Raw genomic sequence first — 27,500 nt, 5'->3', positions numbered from 1 at the left:
TTTTTTAAATAGTTTTGCATCGTATCAAAGAAACCTACCTTTAGAAGTTAGATGTACCTTTCTACCCTCTACTCAATTCATAATTTTGTCATCATGGCTAATCACACTGCAATTAATTTATTATTTTTAGATTTATTTTTAACAGCTAAATAATGTAGTCTGGTGTGGTGCGATTCTCGCCTTCAGACTGGTATGGGTATGTCCCAGGTTCGAGTCCTTTGAGCAACACAAAGTTGACTCCTTTGAAAAGACTCTTTACCCATTTTTTCTCGTCTCACTGAGGTGTAAAATGAGTATCTGGTCTATAACTGTGTTGTCTTTGTCGAAAAAAAATGTGTAAAATGACCTTACATGCATCATTACACCTTATCTCACATATTAAATGTTTCTTTCAGCTAGAACATGTTGTAATGTGCATCTCTCCTGGGTTATTATTTCTGCATACAACCATCTAAAACATCCTCTTACTTTTATCATATGAACATGATGATATAAATTAACGTTTATAAATATCACTCCTACGAACATTCATTCATATGCACCTACACTCATATACACACACAAAAACACAAACGCTCACATGCATTGCCACATCAGATTCACTCTCACCCATCCATGCACCTTGAATTGTCAGAAAACCACATAACAATAAAATTCAGTTCGTAATTGTGTTGTCCTTGTCAAAATCATTTTGTAGTGACTGAGACGGTTCATTTTATTGTACAACCATGCATATCTGTCATACTATTTTTAAAAATTAGAACTTATTGCAAATTCTGTGAATGATTTTTTAAAAAATCTATATTTGATTTAAGCAAATAATTCTTCATAGATTTTTTTTTTGGTTTTTTATTTTGGTGTAGAATTTGGGTCTTGCCCTTAAAGTTGATAGATAACTTTTTTTTCTAAAATGTCATGACACAATTATTTTTTTAATCTATTTTTTTAATGTATTTATTGAAAACTCAGGGCAGAATTTTGTATGACTTGTTTTTATACAACATGATTGAAAAGGGTGGAACCCCGACTGTCTTTGTAGATGTACCCAAATCTGCTGTCGAGGAATTTATAAGTTTGCTTAAGAGGTACAAGCTACGAAAAAAGGTATATAAAGAGGTCTGAATTTTTTAACGCTTGTTAATTTGTAAATATTTTATCCTTGTTTTGTCAGAAACTAAGAAGGTAAAAGCATGATTCAATGAACTGTTTTAATACAATTTCTCAAAAAATGATGCCATGTGTTATTCTGATATTTGATTTTTTTTTTTTAAATAATTTCTATTTGATACAACAGATTTTTAAAAGCTTGTCTGTTTTGTTTTGTTTTGTTTTTTTTTATTTTGCTTGGGGGTGGGGGTTGTTTGATTTTTTTGTATTTTTTTTTTTTGTCCAAAGGTCATTATTATAATTTGATATTGACAATAAAAAAAGTGGCAGAGTGGTTAAGGCATTGCACTTTGACTCAGAAGGCCCGGGTTCGAGCCCTGCTTCGGGTACTTTAATTCTTTTTCTTGGGCAAGATTATTAACCCCCAATTTGCTCACTTTGGACAACATAGGTGATTCCTGTTGACATCAGACATCTCTTGTTTGATGAGTTATCTAATAATAATAATGATAATGATAATAATAATAATAATAATAATAATAATAATAATAATAATAATAATAATAATAATAATAATAATAATAATAATAATAATAATACTTTATTCACCCAAAGAAATTTTTTTTTAATTTATTTATTTTAAAAAATCATTGTTGCAAATCTATTATACAGTTGTTTTTTTATCTATATGTTAGTAAATGTTATTTTGGAATACAGATGTTAATTATGCACTTGTATATGAGAACCTTGCTAAGATGAATTCTAAGGGCATTGAGCTAACGTGGCTAAGTAGATCCCTTATACAAATATATTGTTAATGATCAATATGATTATTCTTTTAGTGTCGGTCTATTCGTTTAAAAAAAAAAACTTTTGCCATTGTTCAACTAAAATAAAGTGATGAATATTAATAAATTCATTGTTAAAAACAGTCAATTCTAGGTAATACTAGTACCTATCTTTTTTTTTAACCCTAGGTAGATATATCAAACATCAGTGATGAATTCAAAGTGTGGTCCCAGTTTGCTCTTCATGTGGAAGAAAATGCTAAATTTAACTCAGAAACAAGTCCAACAGAAACTGTGATTTCTTGTCCTGATCCGAGGGTAGCAGACTTTGGAAGGAGATTGATAAGAAGAACATGTAATGGTAAGTTATTAGTTACAGAGTATCTATTATGCAAGGAGGTCACATAAAGAAGGAAAAAAATCTTGACTTATACTAATAGCTATTACCTGTCATTCATCAGAAAATGTATATAACTAACCTAGAGATTTTAAGTAAAACTAGTTAAAAACCTGCACATTTTTTGTTTTAAAAAAAAGGTTTATTAGGCCAGTATTTATTATAACCATTGTACTAATGTGGAAATTAAGATAGATCGAGACGAATCTTTTGAACCATCGTTGATCAAAATCATTCCAGTAATAAGGTATGTTGGTGCACACTAAGATAGACCAGATGTTTTTGATAATAGATAATTGAACTACATTGAAAGTGAAAATACAGACAGGGATATTTTTTTTTTAAATAATCACATTTTATGAAATCAACATCGTGTACTTTAAAAGAAAAAAAAGAAAGAAAGTATGAAAGGAAAAATTTTATGCCAGCTTTTTGAGCTTTGTAAATGATGTCTTTGTCAAGATTCAGAGGAGCACAGACTAGTCACTGTAACTACTCGCAGGTTTTGTCACACAGTCAAGCAATGATATGACCTTAGAAATATCAAATTATGTCTAGATAAGCCGAACATTTTTGTAATTATAATCTTAATGTCTCAATAATCCAAAAAACTGAGATGAAATTGGGTTTTTTTTTTCTTTATCATAAATTTGTACATAATAATTAATGATTTGGTCGTCGGTCGTCAACTTATATTTCTCAAAGAGGTGCTCTCATTATCAACACATGACTTTGAATGACTTTAAGAAGGAAGTATTCTAGTGCTTGATGCTGAGAACCAAGAAAAGATTCAATTTAAAAAATGAGATTGATATCTAAAATGGACATAACAGTCTTCGGTGGAGTTGATCGTTGAACCAAATATAAAATTTGCTTTAGCTGCCAGCTTTCCCAAGATTGTGTTCTGTTATTGGTTGAAAACGGATTTTTTTTTTTGCTGGAAAAGTTCCTTGAATATTATGTCCTTAAGGGAAACTCTATTATTCAATACTTGTTGTTTGTTTTTTTGTTGGGTTTTTTGTTTTTGTTTTTTTTTTTTTAGGGGGGGGGGGGGGGTTGGGTTTTCTGGTTTTTTTTTGTTTTTTTTTTTGTTTTTTTTTTAATTTGCTTGAATAAGAAATATTTATAGCACCAGTTTCCATTTTTCTTATATAAATTGTGACAAATGAATTTAGTCATTAGATTTTTATTTTTTTTATAATTTTACTTCTGAGTAGATAACTAGATAATAAGTTGCTGTTAAAAAAAAAACAAAAACAAACATCTGTAAATTTGTTAAAACTTTGGTCTGCCATGGCTCTAAAGTCTGGCCCAGAGTGTTGTTGAGATCTTTTGTTTTAACGTGTGCATTTATTGAACAAAGCTCACGGTGTCTTACTTAAATACTCTATAACCTACTGAAGATATTTTCATTTTCTAGATGACGCGACTGATAATGTTGAAGAAAGTGTATATAGGGAGTCTCGATTTAAATGGGGTTTGGCGGAAGGAATGGACGATCTGCCTCCTGGAAATTGTTTTCCTCTTGAGAGTAATGGAGGATTTGTTAATGCAGGTATGCATATAATAATAATAATAATAATAATAATAATAATAATAATAATAATAATAATAATAATATAGCGCCTAGTTCCAATTTAGAATTGCTCACTGGCGCTTTACATCAACACATCATGTATGATATACAAATATAGAACTGGCATGTTAAAAACCACACAAATTCGATGACAACATAATATATTATAATAAAATACATATCAAGAGTCCAAATTATATGCCCTACAGAAAAGCTCAGTTTTTAACCGTTTTCTAAAGATAAGTGGATTTTCACTATTTTTAATTTCAATATTGATGGATTTCCACAGTCGGGGGGTATGGTGGTCAAAGGATTTCTCATGAAAAACTAACGATTTTGGGGGTTCCCTTAGGATATTTAAATTAGCAGATCTTAAATATTTTTCTGTTATATCTTTTAATCTTTGGTTTGAAATCGAACTTGTTTAGTGGGTTTTTAAATAATATTTTTCTTTCTGAGTTATCTAAAGCTTTGTGAAATCCATTTGGCATGGTGGACATTAGTAGTAAGACGCTGTATTTATATATTTGTTCATAGAATTTTTCAATGTCCTGTAAAATATCCTAGTTTCAGGGTCACCTGATCTTACGTCCATTATTATTATTATTATTATTATTATTATTATTATTATTATTATTATTATTATTATTATTATTATTATTGATATCCCAAGTTTCATTTTATTGACTATAAATTCAATTTTCAGCATCAATGCCACATGGACATAACACTGTTTTGAGTCGATATGTCACAAATATTCAATATGGATTCATTATTCAAGTCACAAGCATTTCATTTCATGTTCATTTTTTTTCTTTCTCTTTATTTTCCTAACATCAGTCAGCTTTGATAAGGGTTGTTACATAGGACAAGAACTCACAGCCAGGACTCACCATACGGGTGTTACACGCAAGAGGCTGATGCCTTTAGTTTTTGAAAGGTAAGGTCAAACTACACACTGATCTTAATCTTGACCCAGGTGTGTGTGTATTAATGGCTCAAAAAATCTATTAACAATCCTGGTTTATACTGTGAGAATGAGTCTGTAATCAATAAAGATACACAAAAATGAATGTAACCGCTTCAAAAAAAAAAGAACAAAATGCTAAATACGGAAAATTTCAGGCCTGTAATTATTCCGTTCTTTTTCATCAAGTCCTGCTTTTTTAAAAAGCAGTCTAACTATGGCTTTTTTGTACAGACTAGGAAATATACCCAAACGGAGAGAATACAATTTTTGTAATAGGTAAGTCTAGGACATCAATACAGGATTCAAGAAGAATAGGTGGACAGCAGATCTAAATCACATTGCCTTGAAGGACTGGCTAGAAAGATTGGAAGATGATAGGGGAAAAGTTGCTGATTTGAAGTTAAAAGCTCCTATGCAAAAGCAAGACAAATGGGGACCAAATCAAATAGGGAACAGGAGAGTCAACGCGTAATCCATCAATGTGTCTATTTTGACATTTCCAACAAGTCACGTTTAGGCACAAGCAAAGAATCCCGCTATGAAAGATACACTCAAATACTTACAAAGTACAAACTATATTCAAAACTAAGAATTATAATAGTGCATAACAGAGAGATGGTTAACAAGAGAGAAAAAATAACTTCAAAAAAAAGTGAACAATACATTTGACTGCTTCCCTTACAGCTAAGGGCTCCAGACAAGACCAGGAAAAAAAACTCAGAGATATCTCAATCCAAAACAGTTCTGACCCACAACCCTGGTTTTATTTGGTTTTAAAAAAAAAATTTTTGATAGATGTTTTCACAGTCTGTAAATTTGATATTTACTCCTATGTACACACCTTTCAACATTCATTTACTTCATTCAAGATAACCCTATCGTTTAAAATTTCTTGGCTCATTCAAAATGTTTGCTTTGAAACGTTGAATGGTTTTTGTTTTCTTCCATTAATTATCTTCTTTTTTTTCTTTTTTAAAATTTTTATTTTTATTCCAGCAGCCCGCCAGATATTGATAAAGACACAACCATCCAGACTGAGAAGGGTCGGAATGCCGGAAAGTTCAGAGGATCTCAAGACCGTTACGGTCTGGGCCTTATTAGAATGGCTCATATTAAAGAAAAATTATTTGTGACCGCTAGTGATAAGAGTCAGGTTTCACTTCAAACCCACGTACCTCATTGGTGGCCTGAATTTGATAGTAACTGAACTGTTTTACCCAAGGCCGCAGATTGTCATAGTTATATAATATAGATCCTGAATTTATTGCCAAAAATATGAAGCTTGAGATAAGTTTATTATTATTATTATTATTATATTATTATTATTTTTTTTTTATTTATTTATTTAATTTTTTTTTTGGAATTTATTTATTTATTTTTTTTAATTATTATTATTGTTTTTATTATTATTATTATTATTATTATTATTATTATTATTATTATTATTATTATGAAGATGAAAATCTGAAAAGATGTGTATGTAACATTGTCAAGCAAAGGAGAAAGAAAAACACAAGAATATACCATCCCACAAAAAATCAGCCTTCCGTATCATTACGACCGCTAAAATAAAAGTAAACAGAATTCATTGTTAGCTCTTTTTTTTTTTTCTTAACTGTCATCTCCATTAATATGAGCCCCTCTCTCTCTCTGTTTTTTTTTTTTTTTTTTGTTGTTGTTTTTGTTAACAGAATATTGTATTCCGCCCGGCATTGCCAGGTATTATTGAGGTTAGCAGGCTTAATACAAAGTGTCTTAATGTGGCCAAACATTCATTCTCTCATTTATTTTCTTGTGAAGAATGTGACATGAATTAGTGTGCTTATTATAGTAGATTAGAAACAGTTAAAAATCCTCAGCACATAATCCTGAGTGGGGTCTTTGACCTCCCATGGTGGGAAGGAGGTCACACTGTATCTTCTATCTCCTGTATGTGTTTTCCCGAGTTGCTGTTTGTCTTTGTCTTGGAATAGAATACCCACTTAGTTTTGTTCTACTGGGTGGGGTTCCCGACCTCCCATAGTGGACAGGGAGGTACTTGCTGTGTCTTCTATACATCTGTATCTGTTTTTCAATTGCTTTCTGTCTTTGTATTGAAATGAGATTGCTTAGTTTTGTCCTGACCCTGACAGGAGTCCTGTATATGTTCCCAATTTGAATCATTCGCCTTTTGTCTTACTTTTTCTTCAAAACCTTTTGAATGTACGCCTAGAATGTTTTTACTATCCAATTTTGTTTTGTTTTTTTTTGTTTTTAAAGGGTTTTACGGCACATTTAGGTTATATCAGCGCCAGTAAAAAGGAAGAAAATGGGATAGTAAAAAGTTCTAGAATTACAATTAAAGCAGCCAAGAGAAAGTAAGACAAAGGGGAACGGGGAACAAATAGGGATCAGATGTAGATTCCAAGAGCATACCACCAATGCACTTAGTTTGAGATCACCTATAAGTCTCATCCATCCACCGTGTGGTGTCCGGGGTCCCTCAACTGAGAGGGTCGAGAATAGCCCAACGCCAAGCCAGCATGTCGTAAAAGGCGACCAATGGTGTGTGATTCCCCCATCTTTGAGTCACCTGGTCCTCCAGGTTGGGGGTTGGCAAAGGGTTAACACCCCTTTCCGTTAAACTCAAACCGTTACAGAAACACAGACAGACAAACCAAATCCTTTTTTTAGCTTGGGCGACCGAAGAGTTTCTGGAATTACAGAATTTATGAAGGACAACAGACAAAGCCGAAAGGACTCTGCTGACCCGATGACGTCTTTGCCAAACAAGCAGCTTCGAATTGCGTCGTGGAACGTTCGCACCATGTATGAAGCAGGAAAAAGCTCTCAAGTTGTGACTGAGATGAGAAGATACAGGCTGCATATACTTGGAGTAAGCGAAACCCACTGGATACAATCCGGACAGAAACACCTCAAGTCTGGGGAGAAGATTTTATATTCAGGGAGAGGGGACGGGATTCATACACAGGGAGTAGGAATAATTCTAAGCAAGTTTGCCCAGAAGTCACTGAGAGGATGGGAACAATGCGGAGAAAGGATCATCATGGCGTCCTTTACAACACGGAGTAAGAAGATCAGCATGAACATTGTACAGATCTATGCCCCAACAAATGATGCAACAGATGAGGACAAAGATACATTTTATGGTCTGCTACAACAAGTCATTGACAAGTTGCCAAGGAAAGACATCAACATATTGATGGGAGATGCTAATGCAAAAGTGGGACAGGATAACGTAGGCTATGAAGGTATCATGGGACGTCATGGCATGGGAGAAATGAATGATAATGGTGAGAGATTTGCAAATTTCTGTGCATTCAACAGTTTGGTGATTGGAGGATCAGTGTTCCCCCATAAGAGGATCAACAAAGCAACTTGGGTCTCACCAGATGGTGTGACAGAGAATCAGATTGATCATTTTTGTATCTCTCGTAGATTCAGACGTTCATTGGAAGATGTGACAGTACGGAGAGGGGCAGATGTTGGATCAGACCACCACCTGCTATTGGCAAAGCTTAAGCTCCGACTCAGAAAACACGGGGCCAGATCACATACAAGAAGACAATTCGAGGTGAATGCACTTGATGGGGAAAAGAATGAGGAATTCAAACTACAATTGAGTAATAGATTCCAACCTCTTACTGAGCTCGAGGAGGACATAGATGTAGAGTCACATTGGGCAAAGATCAAGGAAGTCTACATAACAACTTGCCACGAAGTATTGGGGGTAAAGAAATCGGAACATAAAGAATGGATAAGTCCAACCACCTTGGACCTTATTGAAAAGAGGAGAACAAGGAAGGAACAAGTGAATGCAAGCCGAACAAGGGCTTCAAGACTGGATGCACAAGAGCAGTATCGAGCCATAGCTAAGGAAGTCAAAAGATCTGTGAAGAAAGACAAGGAAGCATTCATGAACAGACTTGCAGAGAAAGCAGAAGCAGCAGCGACTGGAGGACACATGAGGATCCTTTATCAAACTACCAAGACACTTGCTGGAAAATATGGGAAACCAGAGGTACCAGTCAAAGACAAAGATGGGAAAACTATTTTTGGAAAAGAGGCTCAATCTGAACGATGGAGGGAACATTTCAACTGCCTTCTGAACAGACCACCACCAGACAACCAGCCAGAAATTTTGCCTGCAAGGAATGAGCTACCAATTAGCTGTGATCCACCATCGATAGCAGAGATTGTGGGTGCCATTAACAAGATGAAAAGGGGGAAAGCTGCTGGACCAGACCAGATTCCACCGGAGGCTCTAAAAGTTGATGCGGAAAGAAATGCTGAGGCCCTGCACCCACTATTTGAGAGAATCTGGAATGACGGGATATTCCCAAAGGATTGGAAGGAAGGGCATCTTATCAAGCTTCCAAGGAAAGGGGACCTCAGTAATTGTAATAATTATCGAGGCATCACTCTTCTTTCTATCCCAGGAAAGGTTTTCAACCGTATTATTTTAGAGAGAATTAAGAATGCAACAGATGCTAAACTGCGGGACGAACAGGCAGGTTTTCGGAAAAACCGTTCAACCACCGACCAGATTGCCTCTCTGCGAGTCATAGTGGAACAGTCTATAGAATGGAACTCTCCTCTTATTGTCAACTTTCTGGATTACGAGAAGGCTTTCGACAGTATTGACAGAGCAACATTGTGGAAAATTCTGGCACATTATGGACTCCCTGAAAAGATAGTAAACCTCATTAAGGAAATGTATGAAGGATCAAGTTGCAGGGTTGTACATGAAGATCAGCTTACTGACAGCTTTGAAATTAAGACTGGTGTCAAGCAGGGATGCTTGCTCTCTCCATTCCTGTTCATCCTTGCCATTGATTGGCTAATGAAAGAAACCTCCAAAGGGAGAAGAAATGGGATACAGTGGACCCCCTGGACACAGTTGGATGATCTGGATTTTGCAGATGATCTGGCTCTTTTGTCCCACACCCAGGACCAGATGCAAGCAAAAACCACAATTATAAACAGCCTCTCGGAATCAATTGGTCTAAGAATTCACCCTGCAAACTCAAAGGTCTTGAGGATAGGTACGCGTCAAAGGGAGCAGATCAAAGTAAAAGATCAGGAACTCGAAGATACAGTGGACTCCGGATAAGACGATGCCCAGGGGAACCGAGAAAAAAATCGACTTATCCGAAAATCAACTTAACCGGAGTGTAACCAAATGAGCAAAAACTCATTTGAACAAAGCAAACCAATCTAGAATAAGTATGTCCCTTCATAGTGGTCATGAGAGGCTCCTACCCCCAATAGTCCCATAGAGGAATCAGAATACATAAAAATCGGAATTTGAGATAAAAAAAAGCGGAATCAACTTACTGTTATTGACTATGACATACTTTGCAACAGAAAATGTAATAGACAATCCAAAAGTACTCAAATGATTAAAAATAAAAAATGTGTAAAAATGTACAGATTGTGTAAAGACTAAGAATGGGGTCAAATAATAATAGAGAACACACAGGTTCTGGCCGTCTGAGAGCAAAGCATTGAATGGATGGATTTAACCTTGTCAGGACCCCCCCCCCCCCCACACACACACACACACCTAATCAAGCAAACGCGCGTGCCGGCACACACACACACACACACACACACACACGGACACAGGGCTAAAATTAAATAGGGAAAGAAGCTGACCGTACTCAAATAATATTATTACCGATTGAAGCCAACATATAATATTACCAAGGTCATTGACCTCACGAATTGGAGTCACAATAATAATAATAATACTTCGGTCAACCCCCTCCCAAACATATAATATCCGACATCAGCAGCACACACTTTGAAGAGACTAATCAGCATACAAAATGTGTGTTGATTGACCATAGGAGATGACGAAATAAGCCATAGCTCACTTTTTTTTCGCTAGAGATTTTTTTTTTTTAATTTTCCTCGATGAGAATGCCTTGAATGTGGAATGTATACCAATTAATTAAGTGAAATTATTCCGCGAAAAGCGGAAGGGTAGGAGCCTCTAGGTCAAGGTCATGCTTATTGTAAATCTTCGAGACAGAAATAGCTGGTATGCTAATTTCCTATGCGATGATTTTCTGTCGCATGCCAAACTTTCCAAATGCGTCGAATCTTCCTTTTCCGCGATAGGTTTGCCATTGTAGTTGTAGACTTGACTTGAATTCCTCTTGATAAAATTGATACTAATTAAGAGGGCCATTACATAGGATGGCCTGGGATTAGAACAAAAAAAATCTTGAACTTGAAGTTGCGAAAATGTAAAATTTGAGATGGAGAAATTAAAGTTATTCAATACTGCTCATGTACATTGAACTCGGACGTCAGGCAAAGCACCTACATCACATCAATGTGCGCCAATCGTTCACGTATATTCTTAACCACTTAAAATTCTTACTGGTAGCTTTTTTAACCAATGGAAATACTTGTTTATTTGTGATTTTTTTGTAGTCATGAGTGATAAGAACATCGACTTAAGCGACATCGACTTATAAGGAGTTTTTTTTTTTTACTAATGTTATATAGGAAGAAGGGGGAGGGACCAAGAAAAAAAATCGACTTGGGTAAAAATCGACTTAGGCAACGTCGACGTATCCAGAGTGCACTGTATAGACACTTTCTGCTATCTCGGAAGTATAATTGACAAGGATGGAGGCACGGAAGCAGAGGTGAAAGCACGAATAGGAAAGGCACAGGCTGCATTCACATCTTTGAACAGAGTTTGGAGAACTAAAGATATCTCCCTTCAACTAAAGCTAAGACTTTTCAACTCAAACGTGAAGTCTGTCCTACTGTATGGATGTGAAACTTGGAACGCATCACAGGCATGTATAAGGAGGGTACAGATTTTTGTAAACAGGTGCATGCGTAAGCTACTCAGAATAAAATGGATGGATAGAATAAAAAATAAGTATGGAAAAGAACACAGCAGAAACCAGTGGGAGAGGATATAGGAAGAAGACGATGGAGGTGGATTGGACACACGCTTAGAAAGAATGACTCAACTATAACAAAGAAAGTATTGGACTGGAACCCTCAGGGCAGAAGATCAAGGGGAAGGCCACGAGGAACATGGAGAAGAATTAAAGAATCTGATATACAGAGAAGTGGTAAGACCTGGAATGAGATTTAAAAAAAAGTTGGCTCAGGATAGAGAAGGATGGAAACTGTTTGTCTGTGGCCTATACCCTGACCCAGGGTGAAAAAGGCAATGATGATGATACACAAGCACAAAATCCAACAAAGAGGAATACACTCAAATGCTTACATTATACATTTAAAATAACTATTATAATAAAAAATAACAGAGAGATGATTTACAAGGAAAAAAATATCATCTCCCAAAACAATAACTATGCATTTGACTTGTCTCAAACCCCAGCTAGGACTCCGGCCAGGGCCAGGACAAAACCCAGTAGTCTCATTCCAAGACAAAGACAGAAAGCATGTTGGAAAACAGATATAAGGGGATAGATTTGAATACACGGTATGTACCCCCCTGTCACTATGGGAGGTCAGGAACCCCACCCAGAAGAGCCTAATGTGTAAATAGAAAAGTGGCAGTTATGGGAAGATATAGGGTGATAGAAGACACAGTGAGTGCCTCCCTGCCCACTATGGGAGGTCAGGAACCCCACCCAGAAGAGCCTAATGTGTAAATAGAAAAGTGGCAGTTATGGGAAGATATAGGGTGATAGAAGACACAGAAAGTGCCTCCCTGCCCACTATGGGAGGTCAGGAACCCCACCCAGAAGAGCCTAATGTGTAAATAGAAAAGTGGCAGTTATGGGAAGATATAGGGTGATTTTTTTTGTTTGTTTGTTGCTTTAGGTCTCTTCCAACACAATTGAGGTTATATGAGAGACCGCTGAAACAAAAAAACAAGCAATCTAACAAAAATAGTACAAATGTAAATCAAAATCATAACCTAAAGATATCATAAGCTAAATTATAAATAACCAAGAACAAACAGGCAGAAGATTTACAGAAAAAAAAATATCCCCTGTCAAAAATACAATCACAAACCAAAGAAGCAGGATAGGCTAGTAAAGAGAAGAAGAAACGACATCACTATCGGATCGTACACCCATGCGAACATCATAGGTATATGATTCAAGGGTGATGCTCCCATCCAACCACCCGGTTATAGGGTGATAGAAGACACAGTGAGTGCCTCCATGCCCACTATGGGAGGTCAGGAACCCCACCCAGAAGAGCCTAATGTGTAAATAGAAAAGTGGCAGTTATGGGAAGATATGACCTTGATAATAGGCCGAGTAATCTCAAAGACTGAAATGAAAATGATGTAAAATAGACAGGTAGATAACCATGCCTCTCGGACAATCGTCATCATGTAAACAATGGCAGTGATTGGTAGACACAGCAAACTACACATGTTTTACAATCGAGGGTTTGTGCTTCAGTAAAATACTCACTGTTCTACCGCTTGATCAATAGAACCAACACAGAAAATTATGTGTAAACCTAAACGTTTAAAATCTGATCGAGAAAATCGTGTGATAACTAGTCACCCATTTGTCGGTATAAAAACAATAACAATTATCAGAGAGGGGTCGATTTCATTCACGTTACTGTTTATAAACAGCCAACTATGTTTGTCCGAGCACGTGTGAGGGTGTGTCACAAATTTCATGTTTTGATTGGCCAAAAATCTACTGGTTAATTGAGAGGCCACGACATAAAAAAATACACACTCAAAGAACAAGCAAAGTCATGCTATGATTTATGTTTTATTTCACTGTACAAAGCATCATTTATATAATATGAAATTATATTTTACCACATTGGATCAATAAATTAAAAAAAAATAAAAATAAAGTGGCATGGCCTCATAAAAGGTGACCCCTGGCTTAACTTGAAAAATCTGAATACCTGATAATTATGATTGAAATTTACAACTGGTTTATTGCACTGGTTTATTATTATATCATATTTAAATTCCATATGGATAGAATTGTAAATTGCTTGTGATTAATTATTATTATATTCTTTAACTCTCTCCTTACCAGCTATTTTTAGAATTTCCCCCGAAAATTCACACCCATCCAACACAAAAATAGATTTCCCTAATCAAACAAAAAAAGAAAAAAAGTGCGCTCTATACAGAATGTTGTTCAGCAAAATAATGTCTACAACACAGTGTTTAGTATTTATAGCTGTAATCAAAGCATTTCTTTACATTTTGTGATGTACAAGACAAATCAGAAAGAGAAAATTTTCAGTTGCATTGTAACGAATGTGACGATTTTCCTATAGGTGGTAAGGAGAGGGTTAAATAACCATATACTTTTTTTTTTCCTAAATAACATTATTACAAACGGTATGTTTAAAAAAAAAAAAAGAAAAAAAGTTAAATAAAATGGTCATAATTATTCTAACACAATGCACCTATTTTCAATCTGTAAAAAATTTAATGTCAGCTAATATACAATTGCCTTCTTTGTTTGTGAAACAGACAGCATCATCATTCAACAAAATATTGAAAAGTGCTGGATTAAAAGTGGCTACAACTACAACCACTTCTAAGTCAGAGATGCAATCTGTGGCAAGGATTTTACATGGTAAACCACACCTATCCAACTCGAATTCACAATATATTGAATTCAGTTTATGGAAAGGCAAGTAAGTCACGGACCAAACAGACTGCGTACCAGTGAAATAGCACAACTCTGAACTGATTATGAGCCAGCAGTGGACAGCCCAAATATATTTATTCTCTGACAGAGGAAAACGTTGCATGCATCTATAATTTGATTTGCAAGGACAGGCAAGGACTTGCCAACTCTTGATCCTCTAAAAGCAGGGCACTGAAACATCTTTTGTTTGTGAGTACTTTGATAGGATCTCAATGAAAAGAGACAAGTTGGCTACAATTTTTATGAGGGATGGCTTTTACTTGCCTTTGTACCAGATACGGAAATGCCTAAATGTCTAAATTTTTAACGTAAAAAAAATTTAATTTGACAGAGGAAAGGAAAACACCTAAATTGTATGATTTCTAAATATATTTCAAGGGTTTTATGGAGCTGGCAACAGTAGGTCATTTCAGTACCAGTAGTAAAATGGAAGATTGTAGAATAATCAAAAGATTTACACCAAACAAACAAGCATCTAAAAAATAACGTTAGACAAAGGGGATCAAGAGATTGATTAGAAGTAGATCCAAGAGCGATATCCTTGTATCAAGTCTGAAACCAGCTAAAAGTCCCACAGACAATGCAATGCCACCGGATCTCTGCCACAAGGTGCACAATTCAATCAATTACAAAATAAGCATTATATTTTTTGAAATGACAATGGAGAAAAGATATACAAAGAAAAAAAATTTATATCATTCATTCATTACTCTCTCAGCTAACAACGCCAGGCAGAGTGCAAGAGAAACTCGGTGATCTCATTCAAGAAAAAGATTTTTTTGTTTTTTTGTTTTTTTTAAGGGTTTTACGGCGCTTGCAACACATTAAGGTCATATCAGCGCCGGTAAAAAGGAAGAAAATGGGATGGTAAAAAGTTCTAGAATTACAATTAAAGCACAAAAGAAAAGGTAAGACAAAGGGGAATTGGTTCAAATAGAGAACATGTAGATTCCAAGAGCACACCGTCAAACCTAAAAGTCTCATCCAGACACAAGCACAGGTCCCAACTAAAAGGAATACATAGTCACGTAGAAGGACTAATGGCCTAGGGGGATATAAGTAGAAGGGATAGTTCAAATCTGTGAACTGATGAAGAATCCATGAGCTCAGGATGGCCAAAGTTCCAGCGCCCGAAGGTGAATTCCACCAACCACCAGTTAAATTTGGTCATATCTACGTCACATGAAAAATAATATTTTCACCAATTCTTTAAAGTTTTGATTGTGTTTTTTTAAATTTGAATCTGGCCAATTTTGGTTTCAAAATAATCAGCACATGTTAGAGGCAGGTCTGTAAACTTAAGCAGTTTTCAATTGAATGTGAAACGTCAATAGGAATGTTAAAGCATAAACACATTTTGTTACCCTTGGAAATTGAAAATAGAAAGATATCAGTTCAGTTTGGAAAACAAATAAAAATAAATCATTTTGATGCATCTTTAGCAAAATTTGACCTCCATCATTTCTCTTTTCTTATATTTTGAATGTTATCCAATCAACGAATTTAGACACTTTTAGACGCTTAATTTGGACATTATTCCATCTTGATGCTGTGGGTCACAATGATGGATTTACAGGAGTTCAATGCTTTAAAGACAATTTTGTTTTAGAGGGTAATCACCCAACAAGCTACAATACTCATGAAAATGTCAGTTTAGTGAAATGTAAGATGTGTTAAATTCAATGCGTATTAGAAGAGCCTATAGCAGACTTGCCAAAAAAATATTCATAAAATAGTAATTGGAGCCCCCAAAAATAGTAGATAATTTGAGACAAAAAAAATAGTAATCAGAAAAAAATTAAAGAGAAATTTGCCTTACCATGTTCCGAGTTGAATATGCCCAGGTTACCTAGGCAAAAACATCAATTCATAGATTCGCAATTTTACAACCAATTAATTATATTTCACATTTTTTTTTGTTTTTTTTTTTAAAACGAAATTTTGTAATTGCGCAGGTAAAGTCGTAATCACGTAATGGAGGTCTCAATATCGTAAAATTACGATTTTATCTTAAAAATACGATTTTATCTTAAAAATACGATTTTATCGTAAAAATACGATTTTATCGTAAAAATACGATTTTATCGTAAAATTACGATTTTATCGTAATGCTTGGCAATTCTGCTATAGGCCTATTTACTTCTGCAACAAAATCTTACCCACATCATAGCAAATGCACACTAAACATCATTCTCGACTTTAAAACGATCATCATGAAGCACACAAGTCTTACTAAAATTATATGACGAACGAGCTACATTTAAAAAACCAGGGATCACAATTGAAGAAAGAAGCCAGCACGGTGAAAACCTTAAATCAATAATAATATCATTTGACAAACTCATTAATTAAAAGGGTTTCCAGTATAATGAGACACGTGTAATGCTGTAATAATGTTGAAAACTTTCAATAATAAAACTGGAGTTCATCGTTTTCCAGCCTGTAGTGATTTCATTGGTATACATTTACAAAACATATGGGACCCACCGTCTCTAAGCGGTATTATGTCAGTATTGCTTGAGTGCAAAAAATTGAAATTATTGACAAAATCGTGAAACTTGGGGTTTGTTTGGATTTGTTATTATAGAGAATGAAGACAATTTCTCACAATACAAAAGCTCAAAAATTGGTATTTCCTATCCATTTAATTCTAAAGTCACTTTTCGGGGTCCAATTCATCCCGACATAATGCAGTTTCGAGACGAAGGGTCACATATATCGGACATATCGGATACTTTATAAAACATACATATATGCATCTATAAGCACAAAAACAATATTTTCTCCCCATTGATGTCCCTTCCATCCTCAAGCACATGGTGGGTCCAAATTATATTTTGGATAATTTGAAAAAAAAAAAAAAAATTAAATTGCGTTTATATGTGAAACAAAAATATAGTCTAAATACAATCATTTTATTCTGAGGCAATAATTAAGACCTCTGAAATGTTAATAGTAATAGCCATAGAACTGGCCAATGAATTGACAAGCCAATTTTTTTTTGTTTGTTTGTTGCTTTAGGTCTCTTCCAACACAATTGAGGTTATATGAGAGACCGCTGAAACAAAAAAACAAGCAATCTAACAAAAATAGTACAAATGTAAATCAAAATCATAACCTAAAGATATCATAAGCTAAATTATAAATAACCAAGAACAAACAGGCAGAAGATTTACAGAAAAAAAAATATCCCCTGTCAAAAAAACAATCACAAACCAAAGAAGCAGGATAGGCTAGTAAAGAGAAGAAGAAACGACATCACTATCGGATTGTACACCCATGCGAACATCATAGGTATATGATTCAAGGGTGATGCTCCCATACAACCACCCGCTGACAAGCCAATAAATCCTAGTGTAGTATTCATGTGTGTATTGGCAAGGAAGCACAACCAACAAGTAAATAAAAATCATTTTGAAAGAAGAAATCAATACAAAAGTATGTCTTCCAATGTATTACAGGGTGTTCCTCTCAGGCTGAAGGATGCCTTACGTATCCAAAATTATATACGGTACCCAAAATTACGTTTGGGTCCAATCCAAATGTTCCTGTTCAATTATTTTTCTGACCAAAAGGAACAATGAGTAGGTACACAATACACCGTATCATAATGCTAAAATCAAGTACTTTTGAGCTGCTCGCTTTCATGAATTTCAATGGTTGAAAGCAAAAAAGTGTGTGTGTACGTATGGATGGGTGGGTGGGTTGGTGTGTGTGTGTTTGTGTTGTTTTTTGTCGTTTTTTTTTACAATATAAGCTTTTCATAGCTTATTAAATTAATATCAGCTTACTTCAGATCATCAACACTACTACACACAGCACCAGTGAATGTAGATATTATAAAAGCCTTTAAATGAGATAATATGACTCTATATAGTTTTAAACATTTTTCATTGTGAATTATATTATATATGAATCATTTTCTGTTTAATTTTTTTTTTCATGATCATGATAATGATAACATAAAGAATTGAAATAAATACACTGGCTATGACTATAAGAAAAACAGCGTGTTTGTCTTTGAGGGTTGAGTCGAAAAAAAAAATATTATCTCGACTTGGGATACTTGGGATATGCTTTTAAAAAAATAATAAAGGCTAAGGAACTAATTCAAACAGAGTTTCGTCAACCCGGGTTTACTTAGGCCACTTACCGGAATAAAAAAGGTTGTTTTTTACAAAGTTAAATTCGTGAGTGCTTATTAGATCTAGTGGGTTCTAATTAGTTAAAACATAATATCTTTTAAAATAAGCAATCTTGTTTTAGTAAGTGGCCTAAGTTACCCTGGGTGGCCTAAGTAGCCCCGGTTGACGGTACAAGAGAACTAAATACCTATATGAGTGATCGATCTTCATGCCAAGTGTGAGATTAATTAAAACTCCCACCGTGATAGATACAAGTACAGACAGACCTCTCAGCCACTGCCAAATGTGCCATACGGAACTCAAATGCTTACTTCTTTCTATAATACATATAAACAACAGCCAAGATGAAAGATCAAGAAATGGCAAATGATATAACTTGATATAAGAAAGTATAAAGATGCAAGCAAAACCAATTGTGAACCCACCAGCCCAGTTAATTTAACTCAATTTTTTTTAAAGTGGTATTTGCAAGGAATGAAAAGGCCAAGATAAATAAAAAAAAGCTTACATTAAACATTCAAAATAACAAATATAATGATACATAACAGAGATATGATTTACAAGGAAATAAATATCATCTCCCAAAACAATAACTATGCATTTGACTGTTTCCCTCCCAGCTAGGACTAGGACAAAACCAAGATCAATTACCATTAAAGAGATTATTGTCATTTATGACGATCAGCTCCTTGAGAAAACTTGCTTGTAAATCTAAATTGTTACTGATGAAAAGATGACATGAACATGATCTGGAATGTCTTGATTCTACTACTAAAATTCCTTACTTTAATTGTATGTCTAAATACTGCTGGGGACTCCCGATAGCTCTCAGATGGTAGAGCATTCGCTTCATAAGCAAAGGGACTTAAAATCGATCCCGGGTAAAGTTGAAATTTATTTCTAACCCTTCTGTCCACTCCACACTGATTGGGTAGCTGGGTCTGTCAGCTCTGGTGGAAAGTACTTTGAGATAGACTAACATCATAACCAGAGAGTAGCAATCAATTGCTATTGCCAATTTCACAAACAGCCAAACTACAATCAAAATAAAATTAACCAAAATAATAAATACACTGTAACCCATTTTGATTGAAATTTAATCAAATCAAATAGGTGAAAATCTTTTCGACAGTTGCCTAAATGTATAAATCAACACATGAAGTAATCTTGTGAGAAGCATTAAACTATTGTTAATGATACAAAAATCTCAAAAATTTTACATCTATAGAAAAGCTTGACTTCATAAGAAATGTTTAAAATGAAAATATCTTAATTTTCCACAGTTTTTGATTAATTGTGCTAAAGACTCAAAAATAATACATTTGAAAATGATTTTAATAAATTGGTCATGGCTTTAGCATTCTTTAAAAGTTACTGTTTCATAACAACAACAAAATAGCAAGGAGCAATTTTTCTTCCATTTATTATTTACATTCTCAATTTTTAGAAATAAAATTGCACTTAAAACATTTACAATTCACATTAGTGGAAGGAAAAGAAATAGATGGCAGTATAGTTTCAAGTTTTTCATAGCGTTAGATTCTTCAGTGCCTTTACAACTTCAAGGGAATTTTTTTTTATCTCTTAGCACAGCACTAACATTTTTAAAAATGTATTATTTTTTCTAACACTGCAACCAAATTGCTGTGAAATCAAAATCCGTAAAATTTCTTCCATTTTCATAAGCATAATTATTACCAAATCCCTGTAACAATTACGGACAACCCGTAAAATTAGGCAGATATGCCTTAAGACATCCTATTTTGTTTGATTTTGTTTTTAGGAGCTTACAACACTTTCAGCACTTTATTTAGTGCCAGTAACAAGGAAACGGTGCAAGATCTCAAATTAATAATACCAAAGAAAAGGTAAAACTCAAGAAATTTCTCTATATTAATATTACTAACATTTTTTTTACAGCCAGAGTAAATTTGTTTTGTTTCTTTTATTCAAAAATTCTCTTTCATTCATCCATCTAACTTACAGTCATACATAATATCATCAAATATGTACTTTACTCAGTATCAATTCCGTATACACTTGTCTCCGGCTAAGAATGTCATCAATCTGTATGGTATGCTTGAAAAAGAACATTATCCAAAAATAATAAACAGACTCCAGTAGCATGAACCCCTAATGGGCATGATCTATATTAACTTTCCTTGTGCTCCAGGTCATTGGTCACATTGCAAAATGTGCTCAAAGTGACCTACATAGTGAAAACTTTTCACAGATTTTGACTACCATTACGATTGGTCATTGTGTTCAGCTTGACACATGGGTATGTTTACAACTTTCATAAACAAAGCAGCGTGTTTACATTTGTTCAGAAATGTCCAATCGTTGGACATCAACAAATCACGTGATTGATGACTGGGTTGGACGAAAACATGGATATAGATCGCTCCCGTTGAATTCCAGATTAGAGAATTGATTTGGTAACTTGTTCTACAAAACAATAAACCGACCCAATGGCCACACAAAACTATTGAATCAAAACCACAACTCCCATCCAACATTGCAGAGTGATAGAGCTGGAAGTGGAAGTGATAAAAAAAACAAAACAACAATCAATCAAAAATGTTAGAGGCCTTGTCCCTGTAAACAAAGGAAAAGCTGTCAAAGATGAAGTGATTTTGAATTTCTTATTATTTAGAGAGAATGTTCATCATTTTAAAAATTAGAAATTGATTACTGATAACACTTATTACTTTTCATTTTGTGTGCGTTGACAACCTCAGCCAGAGACAAATGTACAACAAGAAATCAAAACAATTGAATATTTCCGATGGTGAGTAATCAAAAAGGCAGTGCTCACCTCACAAGATAAAGTTCAATGATAAAAATGCTTTGATAAAATGCTATAATGAAATGAGGCTAAATATGGTTCTTTGGAAACCCTGTTACAGGGATCTGAATGATAATGATTAATGTCTATACACAAATGAATTCAATATGCAATAAAAGCAAAAGCGTGTTGTACCAAAATTCAAGGGACTAAATTGTCTAATTCACTTTAGACCTATTTCGGTTTGAACATAGTTACAAATGAAGAAAGAAGAATTAAAGATATCAAGATTTCACGTCGCACTGGAATAGTAAAACACAGCAATTCAATCATGTACTCGTGCTAAAGACCAGTCCAAGCACAGCATAAAAGATCAAGAATATGCTATTGAAAAAAGGAAAATCCATTGTGTAAACAAGAAACAGAAACCAATCTTTCTTATTTAGCAGTAAGGGAATAAATGTTTTAGAATTACTAAAAATTTGTCAAAAAAATGACATCTCAAATTCTCTTCAGCCAGCTAATTTCAATTTCACATAACTTAAGTTGAATTTCGATTCTATGACAAACTTAAATCTAAGATCAGTGAATATTACGAAATTGAATTGAACTTTCCTTTCTCCTTTCCAAAGATGACCAGTCTGGAATATTGTAACTGTGAGCAACGTCAAATTGTCCACAGGCATTATCCACTGCTCTTCCTACACCATTATCCACTGCTCTTCCTACACATGGACAGGTTATTCCAAAGCTTCTGGAGGGAGTTGCAAATCTGGATAAGGCTCAGAGGGAGATGGTTGTGGAGGAATAACGTTGATGCTTCCGTCCTGGGCATGTTGCACGATACCCTGGTCATGATGGTGAAAGGAAGTTTCGTCTGCTGCTGCAGCAAGATTTGTGATAGATTTTGACTTGACACACTGGAAATCAACATGGCGGCTTTTGTTTTCTTCTTTCTCCCACGACATACGAATGAACGGTCTTTGGACATAATTGTAAATAACTGTTGGGGAAAAAAAAGATTGGTGTCATGAAATGTGAATTTTAAAAAATATCACTGCCACTGCCTTATTATTACAAATATTATTATAATCATCATGCGGCTATGTGGTCTAGTGGTATGACACTCGCTTTCGGATCGGAAGATCCTGGGTTCGAGCATCGCGCTCGGCGCATAGTTGAGTCCTTGGAAAAGACTCTTTACTCACATTCTTTCACCGTACTCAGGTGTAAAATGAGTACCTGGTGGCTAACAGCGTTGTCTTTGTCCGAAAAATTGTAATATCGCCTAATAAGCGCTATTTATGTCCCGTCATACATGTTAAATGTTGCTGTTGACCAGGGACCCCTTGTAAAGCACTTTGAGCACATTTAATGGATATTGCGCTATATAAAAGCTCATTTCAAAAAAAAAAATTTAATCATGATTAATATTATTGTTATAATTATAATTATTTCATTATTATCATCACAATTACTATTACAGTGCAATCCGCATAATCTGAACAGCTCTGCAACAATGAAGAAGAATCATTAAAATTAAGCAGTCCAATTAATAACCAATTTCGCTTGTGGCCTCCATTGGAACTACTGAAAACATTTGGTGAAGCTCTGAAATCATTGCAATTTTAATTAACTGGCAGCTGTAATATTATTTTAACTAGTGCAGTCAGAAGCAACGAGATAACCCTTTAATGACAGTGCCATCCCGACCTCATTTCCTATGTCGACACCGGTCGTCGCCAACACTGTCTAGTCTACATCATCATCATTCATCACATGATGCAACACACTCAAATGAACAGTTGTTTACTCTAGTTTCTCTGACTCAGTTCACCTTTATTACCATTAGTGCGGCTATATGATCTTGTGGTATAACACTCGCTTTCGGATCGGAAGGTCCTGGGTTCGAGCCTCGCTCTCGGCGCATAGTTGAGTCCTTAGAAAAGGGCTCTTTAATCACATTCTCTCACCGTACTCGTGTGTAAAATGAGTACCTGGCCGTTAACAGCGTTGTCTTTGTCCGAAAAATTGCAATATCGACTAACAAGCATCATGTCCCGTCCTACATGTTAAATGTTGCTGTTGACCAGGGACCCCTTGTAAAGCGCTTTGAGCACATTTAGTGGATATTGCATTAAATAAAAAGCTCAATTTTCTTAAAACTCAATTAGTTGAGTGACTTAATGATTCACTCATGATGATTATTGGTTGGATGAATGTCTGTAATGAATAAAAATGATTATTCATTGAATGGGTCTGTTTTAACCATTGAGCACCTGTTTCATCCGTGGATAACAGGTTATGAATGGATAATTGTTACAGCTCTAATCGTAACAAGTACCTAGAGCTGCGACTGATTGGGAGTGAGTGCTAAAGAAATAATTTCCATTACTATTATTCTTATTCTTACTACAGTTATCATTATCTTTATTACAATTATTATTATTATTATTATTATTATTATTATTATTATTATTATTATTATTATTATTATTATTATTATTATTATCATTATTATTATTATTATTATTATCATTATTATTATTAGTATTATCATTATTATTATTATTATTATTATTATTATTATTATTATTATTATTATTATTATCATTATCATTATTATCACAATTATCATTATGATGTAAAAAAAAAAAAAGCAATTAAAATCAAATAGGATAATGGCAACAAATTATGAAAACACGCAACACTGGGACAAAATGAAGTAAAAGTTGATAAAGCTTCATTTACCTTCTGCTCTCCCACTAGATGTCTTTTTTATTTTTTCTTTATACGTTGGATAGCCTTCAATACCAAGACGTATTTTTTTCAAACCCCTGTCCTTCAAAACTTGCTTGGCAACATCTCTATTCTCTATATACCGGAAGAACCTATATAAATTTGTACTATTGACAACTGAAAACAAAAAAAAATTATAAGAAAAATTATTGACAAAACATCAATTTTACTATATCTCAAACTTAATATGTTAAAGAATATTCATTCCTTAATTTATCAATAAGAGATGAGCTTTCTATAAATCAGACCAAGCTCAAAATAATAAATATATTTATAATCTATGGGACAATAGCAAATTCTGGCAAAAATAAAATTGGCAGAAAGAGAAAACATGCTAAAAATGATTGATACCAGAAGTGATAAAATTAAATTTCTCAGTATAATGTGATTAGGACAACGTTAAATTTAACAACTGCAATATATAAACCTAGCGCATTTATTTATCTTCAAATGTTTCTCACTGTTCCCGTCTCAAAGAATATGTCTTCATTTATTTTTCAAATATAAGGACAGTTTTGCATTAAAATCACAAAATCAATAAATGCATAGATTGACACAAAACAAAATATAATATTTGGTTGATTCTCTCCCCCTCTCCTTCATTTCCTACTCCTACACAACCCAAGGGCTTTTATGTTGTGTCAAGGAAACATCCTCAGTAAAAGGATCTATTTTGTCGACATCCAACCAACATTGAAGACTAATTTGCGGCTATGTGGTCTTGTGGATATGACACTCGCTTTTGGATCGGAAGGTACTGGGTTCGGGCCTCGCTCAGCACATAGTTGAGTCCTTGGAAAAGGCTCTTTACTCACCGTACTCAGGTGTAAAATGAGCACCTGGCCGCTAACAGCGTTGTCTCTGTACGAAAAAATTACAATATCGCCTTACAGGCGTCACGTCTTGTCCTAAATGTTGCTGTTGAACAGGGACCCCTTGTAAAGCGATTTGAGCATGTTTAGTGGATATTGCGCTATATAAAAGCTCAATTATTATTTTTTAAAATTCTATTGCCAACTTGTCCATAATCAATAATGAAATTCTAATGAAGAGAGAAAATTGTTTTCATGGCCTTTCTTAAGATTTTCAAACCTCAGTATAGGATTTGCTCCAAAATTTGATTTTTTTAAAAATTATATTCACTGGTTAAAGATGACTTACTTTGTGAATATTCCTCCCCTGTTTGAGGTGGGTAATCCTCATCCCATTCAATATAATCATCATCAGTCAAGACTACAATGTGGCATTCTCTATCACCTCTCTGGTTTTAAAAAATAAAAAAAGGAGAATAGCACATGAGTATAACATTAATTAGAAGAAGAATTTAAAGTGTATTCAATTGAAAAAAAAAAAAAAAAGTTTAAAATGTAAGAAGTAAGAATTTATAATTAATCCCTGAAGAACTAAGAAATACTGCAGTGCCCTCCTTACTAAAGTCACAACAAGATCTTGACAGCCTTAAAACTCTGGCCCAGGACCGTGACCAATGGAAACAATTAACAACATGGATACAGAGAGCAGCTATACTCATCGACCATGAATGAATCACACAATTCTCAGCAAGCGTCATTCAGACTACTACTACTATTCAATTTCAAGCTTGAGTCTGTAAGTTGCAAAAGTCACGAGTGCGTCGTTCATCATCGCAAATCCTATTACAAATTTATTATATATCACAAATCCCTGACCAAGTGGTTAGTAACTCCTCTTGGTGTTATTGTGCATGTGAAATATGCGATGAAATGATAGGGGATCTTCAATGCCTACAATGTCAGGTGGTATTTCATTACATTCTTTTTGATGCCAGAAAGTGCACAACGCCATTAAAATGCATCCAACAGATTAACGTGATAATATGTTCATACCTGGGCACAGGTAACCATTTGAGGTAACAAAAGGTCTTCTAAGAATTCCAGAAATTGTTTCCTTGCACCCTCATTGGAAAGTTCGTGAAGGAGACCACCTGAAAATGTAATAATTCAAAAACTTGAATAAAAACACTTACCTACTTATGACAACAAAATAACAAACTGTAAACAGTTATGCAATTGTTATACATGAAATTCAATATTGTGGACTTCCCTAATCGGGAAATTTCGTTCCATACCAAAATCATCACAATTAGCCAGGTTTCCCGATTTTTGCCAACAGCAGCATTTAACATGTAGGGTGTAAGATGACGCCTGTTAGGCGATATTACACTTTTTTTCGGACAGAGACAACACTGTTATCAGTAATCATTTTACACCTGAATAAGGTGAGAGAATGGGAGTAAAGAGCCTTCTCCAAGGACTCAACTGTGCGCAGAGTAAGGCTTGAACCCAGGACCTTCCGATCCAAAAACGAGTGTCATGCCACATATACTTTGAAGGGACTAATCAGACACACAAAACATGTATTGATTGACCGTAAAGGATGATATCACAGTATTATTCTCCTAACACTAATAATTATCAACAACTGGGCTGAAATGCGAGACATGAGGTGGTGATACGGAACAGCCCTGCACTAGAAGGGGTCAAATGGCTAAAAATAGGAATGTAGAAATGGATTTCCCCTTTGGGAAAAGTACTGGTTTACCAGATTGACGTTTGTTTGCCAAATTTAAAGAGGCGTCAACGACTGTCAAAATGATCATTCTTTCAATGGGTAAAAACAGGGTATACCCTTTAAAAATTGATTTTAAATACTTCAAAGACAATATTAATGGAAAAAAAATTACAATTTTATGATAGTAAAATCACTTGAAAAGTCAAAAATTGAAAAAACATTTTAAAAAAGCATTTTCACCTTTTTTGCCATTTTTTAGATATATTGGCCTTTTTCTCAATTCAGTCAGATGTACCTTCAGGACCGACAAACCATCATGCACCATCACATATTTCATAGCTTTTAAAATATTCCATGGCAAAGCATGGGCATTTTATCAGTTGTAAAAATTTTTTAAACATAACTGACAAAAATGAATACTTACGGAGGTTCTGGCAACGAATAGTATTAGCATCAAAAGGCACAAGAAGATAATCACAAGCTTCCCTCAGCTCATGCACAGGCACTGATGGAGGACACCGCACAACTCCCATCTTATAAAAGTCCTATTCAGTGATGATAATTAATGGCAATTTGTCAAAAAGGAGGAAAATGCATCGTTCCATTGGTCAAACTCAGACCAAAGGCAAAAGAGAGAGAGGAAGGGCGAAGGGGGGGGAGAGAGAGAGTGAGAGAGAGATAGGAAGAGAGAGAGAGAGAGAGAAAGAAGAGAGAGAGAGAGAGAGAGAGA

The 27,500-nt window shown here is 34.6% G+C and overlaps 2 protein-coding genes across 5 annotated transcripts in view; one reads left to right on the top strand and one right to left on the bottom strand.

Annotated features, from left to right (window-relative positions):
* The window catches only part of LOC144967050 (iron-sulfur cluster assembly factor IBA57, mitochondrial-like), a 7,986-nt gene extending 1,794 nt beyond the window's left edge, over window positions 1–6,192 (top strand). For 3 of the 4 annotated variants that reach the window (XM_078903821.1, XM_078903823.1, XM_078903822.1), the window contains exons 3-7: window positions 970–1,104; window positions 2,085–2,256; window positions 3,713–3,847; window positions 4,709–4,808; window positions 5,835–6,192. In XM_078903821.1, the coding sequence (XP_078759947.1) occupies window positions 970–1,104; window positions 2,085–2,256; window positions 3,713–3,847; window positions 4,709–4,808; window positions 5,835–6,045 (753 nt within the window). In that variant the 3' untranslated portion in view covers window positions 6,046–6,192. The remainder of the gene's footprint in view (window positions 1–969; window positions 1,105–2,084; window positions 2,257–3,712; window positions 3,848–4,708; window positions 4,809–5,834) is intronic. The other variant, XM_078903824.1, reaches the window with a different exon arrangement.
* A 7,371-nt stretch (window positions 6,193–13,563) lies between these two features.
* Window positions 13,564–27,500, bottom strand: part of LOC144967049 (BTB/POZ domain-containing protein 10-like) — a 19,634-nt gene continuing 5,697 nt past the window's right edge. Inside the window, exons 6-10 of the mRNA XM_078903819.1 lie at window positions 27,195–27,315; window positions 26,086–26,183; window positions 25,382–25,481; window positions 24,173–24,337; window positions 13,564–22,424 (exon numbers count right to left, since the gene is read on the bottom strand). Of these exons, the coding sequence (XP_078759945.1) occupies window positions 22,162–22,424; window positions 24,173–24,337; window positions 25,382–25,481; window positions 26,086–26,183; window positions 27,195–27,315 (747 nt within the window). The 3' untranslated portion in view covers window positions 13,564–22,161. The remainder of the gene's footprint in view (window positions 22,425–24,172; window positions 24,338–25,381; window positions 25,482–26,085; window positions 26,184–27,194; window positions 27,316–27,500) is intronic.

The sequence above is a fragment of the Berghia stephanieae genome, chromosome 3 (genome assembly GCF_034508935.2).
Source record: "Berghia stephanieae isolate SIO BIC M18660-M18661 chromosome 3, UCSD_Bste_1.3, whole genome shotgun sequence".
NCBI lineage: Eukaryota > Metazoa > Mollusca > Gastropoda > Nudibranchia > Aeolidiidae > Berghia > Berghia stephanieae.
Note: the sequence above shows the minus strand (reverse complement) of the source record. Positions and strands in the feature narration are given on the sequence as shown.